Source organism: Etheostoma spectabile, unplaced genomic scaffold (genome assembly GCF_008692095.1).
Source record: "Etheostoma spectabile isolate EspeVRDwgs_2016 unplaced genomic scaffold, UIUC_Espe_1.0 scaffold00008248, whole genome shotgun sequence".
Classification (NCBI taxonomy): domain Eukaryota; kingdom Metazoa; phylum Chordata; class Actinopteri; order Perciformes; family Percidae; genus Etheostoma; species Etheostoma spectabile.
Genome location: NW_022603575.1, coordinates 1 through 12,637, shown reverse-complemented (window position 1 = coordinate 12,637; position 12,637 = coordinate 1). Strand labels below are relative to the sequence as shown.

The following is a 12,637-nucleotide window of genomic DNA, read 5'->3' as shown; positions in this document are numbered from 1 at the left end:
CCGGCTGGACAGCGAGTCCGCTCCGTGGTCGTGTGGCGTGCTGTTGTTTACCTTCTTGTGATTTCCAGATTTCCCCCTGGTCTCCTCGGTAATTGTCCCAATGCTTTGAACTGTGGGTAATTCCCTTTGGTGAAGTGTGCATCAACGCAGACTCACGGACAGGGATAAAGTAGCTTGCTTAAAGGCACGTGTCATATCCAATGGCATGAAAATGTCACTTTATGAGGTTTTTTAAGCTTGAAATGGTGATAGGTGTAAACCGAGCCCTGGGTATCCTGCACTGCCTTTGAGAAAATGAAAACTCAGATGGACCAAATCTGGAATCTTCCTCTTATGAGGTCATAAGGGGAAAGGTTACCTCCCCTTTCTCTGCTTTGCCCGCCCAGAGAATTTGCCCCCCCCCCCATGAGAGAGAAACATCATGGCTTTCAAACAAGCAAAGCATGGCAGTTAGGTCAAGGCCACACCCCCAGCCTACACCTTGCCCCCCCTCCTCAATAGCATTTAAAGCTACAGACACAGAAATGCCCCATCCTAAGAAAAGCTCATTGTAGGACTGTAGGCACCAAGGCTGAATTTCAGGAAAGAGACTTCAGATACAGTATTAGGGGACCACTAAGGTCTATATAAAAGAGACTCCAGATACAGTATTAGGGGACCACTAAGGTCTATATAAAAGAGACTTCAGATACAGTATTAGGGACCACTAAGGTCTATATAAAGAGACTTCAGATACAGTATTAGGGACCACTAAGGTCTATATAAAAGAGACTTCAGATACAGTATTAGGGACCACTAAGGTCTATATAAGGAGACTTCAGATACAGTATTAGGGACCACTAAGGTCTATATAAAAGAGACTTCAGATACAGTATTAGGGACCACTAAGGTCTATATAAGGAGACTTCAGATACAGTATTAGGGAGCACTAAGGTCTATATAAAAGAGACTTCAGATACAGCATTAGGGGACCACTAAGGTCTATATTAAAGAGACTTCAGATACAGTATTAGGGGACCACTAAGGTCTATATAAAGAGACTTCAGATACAGTATTAGGGACCACTAAGGTCTATATAAAAGAGACTAAGGCTGACATAAAAGCATCTAAAAAACACAACATCCAGAAACACGTGTGATGTTTTGAATATGCAGAAAGTTCTGAAAAAATATTTTCTTTACATAAATAAAGACATTTGCACCTTAAAATGCTGCATAAAAAATCACCAGAATAAAGGAAAATTAGGTGTTAAGACATCCAAACCCTTTTTTAGTTTTACGTGAGGCGCTCCCGCTATTATAATGTGTGTGTGTGTGTGTGTGTGTGTGTGTGTGTGTGTGTGTGTGTGTGTGTGTGTGTGTGTGTGTGTCCTCTCAAAGTTGCCACATCCATCCATCCATCCATCCATCCCTCCATCCCTCCCTGTTTTTCCCCATGTATCATGTTTGTTGCCGGGCCTGCTGCAGCCTCCAGGCCCGGTGCAGCCTCCAAGGCCTGGTGCAGGGTATCCGGAGTATTACCAGTGCTGGCCGGGAAACGGCGCTATGTTTCCACCAAAACAACCCCTCAGCTCCCTGGTGCACCCTCCAGACACCATCCACTGAGCTGTAATATTAATTATCACAGGCTTCGTGAACATTCACATTCAATGCTAAACCAACTTGTTTAACACAGGGATGATCGAAAAGGCTTAATGCGATGCAGTGACACTGTTTCAGCTATGCAATTCAAATAAATGCGTTTCTTTTTCAGAGAACTAGTACATTTCCTGGATACAGACTGCTCGGTGCTATTCCGAGTAAAGGTCGTAAATTACCACTGACAAAACGGTCTAAATATGTGTTTTTTTTTTAAACAAAAACGGGGAAATCCACTACTGTGATACTCTAGTATTGAATAGCTACACGTGTATGCTTTCATTTCTGATTCAAAGAAATACAATGATGTTTTTGTAACGTGTAAAAATAGAAATAAAAACCCGATCCCTCCCTGTCAACACATGGTGGTCCGGCTCCGGTAAAGAACGATCCGCTCCGGGTTTTGCGAGCCTCTCCCCGCCGCAGTGGGAGGAAGTTAAACCACAAAGCAAGCAGTGCCACTAGTGCTAGCAAGAAAAACACAGAAAATACACAGAGGAAGAAGGACTTCAACCAAAAGAACATGTGCCATATTGGAGCTGGGAAACGAGCAGCTTAACCGAAAAGGAGCGGACAGCGTCGGCTGGCGAAAACGCTCCAGGGAGGCAGCGGACGGAGCTACGTTTCTTAGCCGGAGAGTGCGCTCTCCAGCTCGGATAGCCTGGCGGGCAGGAGTCGCTCGGAGCTGGCGGAACGCGACGCTCGGCTCCCCTCGTTTTTTTTATTTGCCAAAATCGACCTGCGTGCGGTCGATATACGACAACCATCCAACCAGCACGGTGTCGTGTTGCGTGCTTGAGGCAACACATGGTGGTCAAAGGTGCTGTCGTGTCATTTAATTCCAGTTTTTTACGCCGAAGAGGGACAAGTTTAACAAGCTGAAAGTAACCACCATCTCCCGGCGCTCCCTCCCCCTCCTCCACGGCCAGCGTCACCATCAGCCCACCGTCAGTAGCTCTCTGCTGGGTCTCCCCCCCCCCCTCTCCTCCCCTATACTCGGGGTAACTCAACAACAAACTATGGATTATCGTGTGTGATTTCATCTTGGTTTTTAACAACCGTTTGACTCTCTTTTCTGGCTTTTTTTGGGGGGAGGGGAGGGGGGGTTGGTGTCGGAAACGCTGCAAGACTTCCCCAAATACGAGCGGACTCGCCGCCGTTAGCTTGTTGACTCAACCTGAAACCGAGCCTGTGTTGCAGTGAAGTCCGCCAGCCAGTGACTAGGGTGTTTTTTTTTTTTTTATGCATCTGCTGAAGTGAATTAATCTCAACTTAGATGCATTTATGGATGTTATTCGATAGTTAGCCTTCTGGCTAGCAGGTTTCGCATCGCTAGCAGCTAGCGCGGCGGCTAACCGACTAGCAGACGAACCCGAAATATCGATTTCCCCAGCAGGCTAGAACAAGTCAGCGTCGTGGATGTGGCTCGTGATTAGTCACTGACACCCATTAGTTTAGGCTTGACCTCCTTAAGGGGGTTTTAAATGACATATTTTAGGGCGACGTTTGATTTGGGATTGACTGAGGAACGTGAGACAGGAAGCGAGGCGGCAACGTAAACAACAACGGCGGCGTTAAGGGGTTTTAACCTGTGCTCGCGTTGGGTCCATTTGTGCCAAATACGCGTCTCACAGATGTGCATTTTGTCGGTGCATCAATTGAGACTTTAAGGAGGACGAAGAAGCATCTTGATGGTACACATTTCAACCTGTCGCCTCCCTCCTTCATCCCCCTTTTTTTCGACGGACGTTTGAGACGAGGAGGACTACACGTGTCCCTGCTGCCGTGTCCCTGCTGGCTGTCTAAACACAGGAGGACACAGTCACATTTCCACTCTGCAGACACTTAAAATACAACTTTCTTTCCACGACAGCACAGTTGTTGTTTTTTTACATTTTAAGGAAGGAAGTGGGGTTGGGGGGGGGGGAGGCTGAAACACATGCCAACCACTGGAGACAAACCAGTCGTTTTGGACACATTTCAATCAATAGGGACCAAAGAGCAGTCCCCTGTAGGATTTGACAGCTGCTGTCTCCAGCTCCAGCATCTGGTCTGTTGGACCCACATCTCTCCGAGACGGATCGCATCGCATTTCCCCGTCAGAAACCTTGCAGGTTTTTTTTCTTTCTCTGCACTAAATGGGATTACAAGGCCGGTGATTTAGCCCCTTGCTGACTGTACTTCTCGAGCAACCTGTCCCCCCAATGTCTCGCCTTTTGAATTTCCCCTTTTCTGTCCCAATGGTGGTAGTTTGAGGGGCGAACTGTGCGGACTACAAGCCCGGAGACAGCGACACGATTCCAGTCGATGGTCAGCCCCCCCACCACCCCCGCCGCTGTCACAAACCTTTGGCGCTTGATGGTGGTCATATCTGGCGGAGGACATTGCTTTTTTTTTTTGTAATTCCCTAAAATAAAAAGAAGGCCCCCCCCCCCCCCACACACATCCAGCCCCGGTTATTCTATTGATTTGGTCCTCCCAGGGTCGAAAGATGGCGGACCTCGAAGCAGTGCTCGCCGATGTCAGTTATTTGATGGCGATGGAGAAGAGCAAATCTACCCCAGCGGCCCGGGCGAGCAAGAAGATCATCCTGCCTGAACCCAGGTAAAATCTGCATTTATTTATAATTTGTTTATTTGCAAAGAGCTTTGGTGTCTCCCTTGCTGCTGTGCCCCCCCCCCCCCCCCCAAAGCTTGGATGTTGTGCTCCTTTCTAATGGATGGGGGGGTGTGTGTGTGTGTGTGTGTGTGTGTGTGTGTGTGTGTGTGTGTGTGTGTGTGTGTGTGTGTGTGTGTGTGTGTGTGTGTGTGTGTGTGTGTCTGCTACGCCTATAACTCACCGAGAAGTTAACCACTAGCCTTTCACTACTGAGGAGCAACAGTAGCAGATTATGGTGCAGGATAATGCCCAGTCTTAATGATGTCCTGGTCTTGCTATCTGTACCAACATCTGTCAAACAGACAGACCACTCTGATCATTAGTGTTGCCTGCAACTAACACTTATTTTCATCGTTGATTTAATCTGTGCCTTGTTTTCCCAATTAGACCCCGTTTACACGTACACGGTTATTTTGAAAAAACGACGTTTCCCTTTGTTTACATGCAAACGGAGACTTTGCCTCTGAATAATGTGAGTCTTTCCAAAACCTCCGTCCAGAGTAGAGATTTTTGAAATATTCGTTCGCAGGTTTGCATGTAAACTGAGCCTGAGCGGATTTTTGAGGCTGATATCGAAATGAATATTTAGTTATTTAAAAATCCGATATGCTGATATATTGGCCGACATATATTTAAAAAACAGATTTCCCTAACATTAGTTACTTGTAGTTATTTATGAGTTCTCACTAAAATAATAATAATTAGTTTCACTGTCACAACAGAAAATCAAAATATGTTAAAGTTCTGATGCAGCAGACTACGCAACGCCATCACTAACAGGGACGTTGTAGAGCGTCCTCTGGTGGACAGACTATGCAACGCCATCACTAACAGGGACGTTGTAGAGCGTCCTCTGGTGGACAGACTATGCAACGCCATCACTAACAGGGACGTTGTAGAGCGTCCTCTGGTGGACAGACTATGCAACGCCATCACTAACAGGGACGTTGTAGAGCGTCCTCTGGTGGACAGACTATGCAACGCCATCACCAACAGGGACGTTGTAGAGCGTCCTCTGGTGGACAGACTATGCAACGCCATCACTAACAGGGACGTTGTAGAGCGTCCTCTGGTGGACAGGGCCATCACTAACAGACGTTGTAGAGCGTCCTCTGGTGGACAACTATGCAACGCCATCACTAACAGGGACGTTGTAGAGCGTCCTCTGGTGGACAGACTATGCAACGCCATCACCAACAGGGACGTTGTAGAGCGTCCTCTGGTGGACAGACTATGCAACGCCATCACTAACAGGGACGTTGTAGAGCGTCCTCTGGTGGACAGACAGACTATGCAGACGCCATCACCAACAGGGACGTTGTAGAGCGTCCTCTGGTGGACAGACTATGCAACGCCATCACTAACAGGGATGTTGTAGAGCGTCCTCTGGTGGACAGACTATGCAACACCATCACCAACAGGGACGTTGTAGAGCGTCCTCTGGTGGACAGACTATGCAACGGCATCACTAACAGGGACGTTGTAGAGCGTCCTCTGGTGGACAGACTATGCAACGCCATCACTAACGGGGACGTTGTAGAGCGTCCTCTGGTGGACAGACTATGCAACGCCATCACTAACGGGGACGTTGTAGAGCGTTTAGAGAAATTTATTGACCATGAATTCCAAAAATGTAGTAAATGTAAAACTAGTAATGAGTTGGTGTTGGTGGTCTTTATACACTGGAGTGAAATTAAGCATTAAACCAAAAAAACAGAGCCAAAACATTGAAAAAAAGTGTCGACAAGAGACGAAAACATCGGGAAAAGTGTTGATTTTCAGGACGACAGCTACATGACAACACAAGGGTTAATTCAGATAAAGATGTGTGAATGGAAACGGCAATAGACTGTATAAAAAGGTGTTAATGCTCTTCCTCCTCTTCATCGAGGCCTCTGTCTACAGGCTCGTGGTGACGAGCAACGTGCCACAGATGCCAAAATAAATCCCAGGGCCGTCTCCTCTTAGTCCATTAGTCGACTAATCGGGGGTTTTGGTCTCAGTAAAGTGAGATTTCTTAAGTTGATGAGTCATTTTTTTATGCTTATTCATGCGTAATTACTCATTTCCAAGCAACGTATGAGCACATTTCTGGTGAGCACAAGATTTACAGCAGGGCTGTACTCATGTCCACCTTTGTCGAGTCCAAGCCCAGGATTAGTCGAGTCCAAGACAAGTCCAAGTCCAAGACCAGGACCAGGAGTCAAGACTGAGTCCAGGACAGAATAAAGGTCTTATGCATGACAGTATCACGACAATCATTTTGGGTTTCTCTTTCTCTCCAATATTATCATCAACATAATAAAGACACCTGGACTCGGTCCAGACCATTAGCCCAAAAGCCATATCCGGCAAGACCAGTGGCCGGGACCGAGACAGGTCCGAGTTCATAGAAAAACAGTCTCGAGTCCAAGACCGGACTCGAGTCCTACAGCCCTGATTCAAAGTGGTGCTTTTTGCAGGATTAATTGTGTAGAACCTCCGTTTTCCAGCCGGTTAATTAACTACATTTACATTGTGCTTTTCTAGTCTTAACCACCTCTCACAGCTCTGTCGATTTCAAATCAACTAATCCATTAGTCACTAATCATGCAAGTGTTAATCAACTAAGAATTTCCTTAGCCGAGGACAGCCCTAGTGTTGATACGTTTCCCAGCCTCATGTATTTGGAGGCTGCTGGGTCTCGTCTGTGGTGTGGTAGCTGCACACTGTCAGTGCGTGTGCAGCTCTCGATCCAAAACCCCTGCTCATCCGAGCGGTTTGCAAGAAACACAGCATGAGTAGGCCATCGGATGAAACCACCGCCACAGTCTGCTTTCAGTAACACCCCCCCCCCCGCCCACCACCAACCCTTCCCACCAACATCTACACATAACTGCACATCCCTTTTGTCCCTGCAGCTCGTCGGGCGCCAGTTTCTCTCTTCACACCACGTTTTAATAAGGCACGTCGCTGCGACTTGAATGGAGAGGAAGTGGTTAAGATTTGGTTGTTGAGATAGTTGCTTTCCCTACGAGGTCGCTCGTTTCAACCGAGGTATTTGTGTGTAGTCAAATGCTCGCCGTTGTGTAAACGGCGGCCCCTGTGCCGAGCAGATCTCCACCGCCAGATGTAATTTGTATTTCGTCGTGTTTACATTCATCACCTTGCACTTCACATTTATTAATCACCAACCGGGAACTATTACTGGCGCACCCACTCGTGTGTAAACCGAGCGTTTGGCTCTACATTTCAAAGTGTTGACGTGGGTTAAACAACCATTGTATTTAAAACCAGGAGTGTGTTGGGTTTTTTTTTCTCTGTTGGAGGAAGGTCAGCTGTCCAGTTGACTGACTGGCTTGTTTTGGCAGATCAGCAGAAAGCAGTGATCCAGGCAGTGTGTTAACACACAGTTATGAATGTGAGAGTGGTCCAACACAAATGATTTGATTAAAGGATATTCTCTAATGGCTAATTAAATGTGCTGACCTAGATCAATCGCCATTCATATGTTGGAGTTAAGAGTGATAGGAAATCATTCTGTCTCCTTTACTCATTCATTGATCATGAAAAGCAGGAATGCCCGGAGAGCTTGACAGGTTTATGAGAACAGTTTCACCTCCAGCGCGCGAGCAACAAAGGCCGTCGGGCCTCGGGGAACTCATTTTTCACAGTTTTCTGACATTTAATAGACCAAGCAACTAATCGGTTACCCGAGAAAAGAATCAACAGATTAGTCGATTAGTGGAAATGATCGTTAGGCTGCAGCTCTTATGTTTTCCCACACAATATAATGATTGATAGATAGATATTGATACCAATAAAATGGGAAATTTTAGTGTTCCAGCAGCAAAATCAGTCACACAGCACTGAATATAAATGAAATGAAACACTAGGATACAGTTTACACACATACATACTATATACATACATGCAATATTCATGAAATAATAATAGGATAAAATACAAGTACAAAGATTTGAATATGTACAAGTTGGGAGTACAAAAAATGTGCAACTGCTTAAATAGTAGGCCCTATGATGAATATGTAGATTAACCAAATAATATGTATATTAACATATACCTACCAGGTTGCATTAGTGCAGTATTGTATGTGATTGTATGTGCTAATGTGATCCTTTTGTAACAGATGACATGTCCAACCTGTACCAATCTCAGCCCATTTTCCCAGCGTTGCCTTTCCCCTTTTCAGATCATTTCTTAACCCCACCTGCAGTTCTGCGTATTTAAGCCCATTCTGCGTTGCCGTGACTTTAGCTCTACATTGCCGCAAACCACTTGTGTGACTGTGTTTTAAAAAGTTGACGAGCGTAGGTTTCCTTCCCCCAGCCAGTTATTGGTTTCGCTTTGTGTCAGTCTGGCTTTAAAAGGAACTTTCAGAAACGTGAAGCTGAGGAGGCGGGAAGTCTGTTGCAGCGGACATTTTAGTCACATTTCATTGACTGAGTCAAGTCAAAAACTACGTGGCATTACATGTCTGAGCACTCCTCTGCCATCAGTATGGACAACATGCATGGCCACTGTTACTTTAGGAATACTCGGCAAAAAACAACAACAATGTTTTGAACCTTCAAAACCATTTCCGGGCCTCAAAGCTTGCTCTAAAAAGTTTGTGTTGGTTGCAGGTGACGCATGCTAATGTCAAACAGAAGCTGTACAGTATTCAGTGTTCCCATTATTATTTCTTTCTTTTGCTTGACTTGGCCTTTTTATGTAGGTTCATAATGGCTTATTCTACTGTTAGGAGTAAATAGAATATCACAAATGTTATATGAAGGAGAATGGACATTATACAGTAGTGTTATATGAAGGAGAATGGACATTATACAGTAGTTATATGAAGGAGAATGGACATTATACAGTGTTATATGAAGGAGAATGGACATTATACAGTAGTGTTATATGAAGGAGAATGGACATTATACAGTAGTGTTATATGAAGGAGAATGGACATTATACAGTAGTGTTATATGAAGGAGAATGGACATTATACAGTAGTTATATGAAGGGGAATGGACATTATACAGTAGTGTTATATGAAGGGGAATGGACATTATACAGTAGTGTTATATGAAGGGGAATGGACATTATACAGTAGTGTTATATGAAGGAGAATGGACATTATACAGTAGTGTTATATGAAGGGGAATGGACATTATACAATAGTGTTATATGAAGGAGAATGGACATTATACAGTAGTGTTATATGAAGGGGAATGGACATTATACAGTAGTTATATGAAGGAGAATGGACATTATACAGTAGTGTTATATGAAGGAGAATGGACATTATACAGTAGTGTTATATGAAGGAGAATGGACATTATACAGTAGTGTTATATGAAGGAGAATGGACATTATACAGTAGTTATGAAGGAGGAGATGGACATTATACAGTAGCGTTATATGAAGGAGAATGGACATTATACAGTAGTGTTATATGAAGGAGAATGGACATTATACAGTAGCGTTATATGAAGGAGAATGGACATTATACAGTAGTGTTATATGAAGGAGAATGGACATTACACAGTAGTGTATATGAAGGAGACATGGACGTTATACAGTGTTATATGAAGGGAATGGACGTTTTACAGTAGTATATGAAGGAGAATGGACATTTACAGTCTGGTTATATGAAGGAGAATGGACATATACAGTAGTTATATGAAGGAGAATGGACATTATAGTAGTAGTTATATGAAGGAGATGGAACTTATACAGTAGTTATATGAAGGAGAATGGACATTATTACAGTAGTGTTATTGAAGGAGAATGGACATTTACAGTAGTTATATGAAGGAGAATGGACATTATACAGTAGTGTTATATGAAGGAGAATGGACATTATACAGTAGTGTATATGAAGGAGAATGGACATTATACAGTAGTGTTATATGAAGGGGAATGGACATTATACAGTAGCGTTATATGAAGGAGAATGGACGTTATACATTGTTATATGAAGGAGAATGGACATTATACAGTAGTTATATGAAGGAGAATGGACATATACAGTAGTGTTATATGAAGGAGGAATGGACATTATACAGTAGTGTTATATGAAGGAGAATGGACATTATACAGTAGCGTTATATGAAGGAGAATGGACATACAGTAGCGTTATATGAAGGAGAATGGACATTATACAGTAGCGTTATATGAAGGAGAATGGACATTATACAGTAGTTATGAAGGGGAATGGACATTATACAGTAGTGTTATATGAAGGAGAATGGACATTATACAGTAGTGTTATAGAAGGAGAATGGACATTATACAGTAGTTATATGAAGGGGAATGGACATTATACAGTAGTGTTATATGAAGGAGAATGGACATTATCAGTAGTTATATGAAGGAGAATGGACATTATACAGTAGTGTTATATGAAGGAGAAGGACATTAAGCAGTAGTTATATGAGGAGAGATGGACATTATACAGTAGTTATATGAAGGGGAATGGACATTATACAGTAGTGTTATATGAGGAGAATGGAATTATACAGTAGTGTTATATGAAAGAGAATGGACATTATACAGTAGTTATATGAAGGGGAATGGACATTTACAGTAGTGTTATATGAAGGAGAATGGACATACAGGTAGCGTTATAGAGGAGAATGGACTTATACAGTAGTGTTATATGAAGGAGATGGACATTATACAGGGGTTATATGAAGGGGAATGGACATTATACAGTAGCGTTATATGAAGGAGAATGGACATTATACAGTAGCGTTATATGAAGGAGAATGGACAGTTTACAGTAGTTATATGAAGGGGATGGACATATTACAGTAGTGTATATGAAGGGGAATGGACATTATACAGTAGTGTATATGAAGGGGAATGGACTTTATACAGTAGTGTTATGAAGGGGATGGACATTATACAGTAGTGTTATATGAAGAGAATGGGAATTATACGTGACGTTATTTTAAGGAGAATGCATGAAACGGTTACATAATCTAAACTATTTCTGAAATGGTTGACACATATTTTGCTTTTAACAAAAATGCCCCCCGCAGATTACTTTGCCAATGCACCGGTATCACAGTATAGGAAAAGTTTATATCATGCAGGAAATAAATACCGGTATACGGTATAAACCGGTACACCGCCCAGCACTACATGTGACCGTGAGAGAGTACGCCTCGCTAATTGAGTTTGCTGCTCTTTATTCAAGTTAGGAATCCAGTTCGGGGAACATCGACACAGGAAGTTAATCCGAGGATCGGGAAGCGCGAGCCTCCGAAACCAAAGACAACACCTGGCCCTACGATAGATAAGATCCTTATCAGCCAGAGCACGGATTAGCTGGAACCGATACCTGCACACACAGGCCATGTGCTTCTAAACTGCATCCTGCAGAGGTGTATGTAGTTCTAAACTGCATCCTGCAGAGGTATATGTAGTCTAAACTGCATCCTGCAGAGGTATATGTAGTTTAAACCGCATCCTGCAGAGGTATATGTAGTTTTAACTGCATACTGCAGAGGTATATGTAGTCTAAACTGCATCCTGCAGAGGTATATGTAGTCTAAACTGCATCCTGCAGAGGTATATGTAGTTCTAAACCGCATCCTGCAGAGGTATATGTAGTTTAAACCGCATCCTGCAGAGGTATATGTAGTTTAAACTGCATCCTGCAGAGGTATATGTAGTTTAAACTGCATCCTGCAGAGGTATATGTAGTTTTAACTGCATACTGCAGAGGTATATGTAGTCTAAACTGCATCCTGCAGAGGTATATGTAGTCTAAACTGCATCCTGCAGAGGTATATGTAGTTCTAAACCGCATCCTGCAGAGGTATATGTAGTTTAAACCGCATCCTGCAGAGGTATATGTAGTTTAAACTGCATCCTGCAGAGGTATATGTAGTTTAAACTGCATCCTGCAGAGGTATATGTAGTTTTAACTGCATCCTGCAGAGGTATATGTAGTTTAAACTGCATCCTGCAGAGGTATATGTAGTTTAAACTGCATCCTGCAGAGGTATATGTAGTTTTAACTGCATCCTGCAGAGGTATATGTAGTCTAAACTGCATCCTGCAGAGGTATATGTCGTTTTAAACTTACCCAGCTTTACAGTATATAACTAGATATTTAAATATTTTTTAGACTTGGTATATTTATCACTCTACATACACCGCACACACATATAAGCATTTACTTATTTTCATTTATATAGCTAATATCTCAATATTTCTACAGTGTTTTTAATTGCTTCTGTGCTATATTTTTTAAACTGAACTTTTCAGGTAACTTCGTACTACAGTGTACTGTGGTGACAAATAAATCTAGAAACTGCATCCTGCAGAGGTACAGTATATGTAGT

General features: G+C 43.1%; 1 protein-coding gene across 1 annotated transcript; it reads left to right on the top strand.

Annotated features, from left to right (window-relative positions):
- Positions 1–2,034: 2,034 nt before the first annotated feature.
- On the top strand, positions 2,035–4,241 carry grk3 (G protein-coupled receptor kinase 3; the record flags this gene model as incomplete). Its single annotated transcript, XM_032508545.1, is given in 1 exon segment — positions 2,035–4,241. A coding segment is annotated over 1 exon segment (113 nt), but the record flags the coding sequence as incomplete, so codon positions are not given.
- Positions 4,242–12,637: the final 8,396 nt, after the last annotated feature.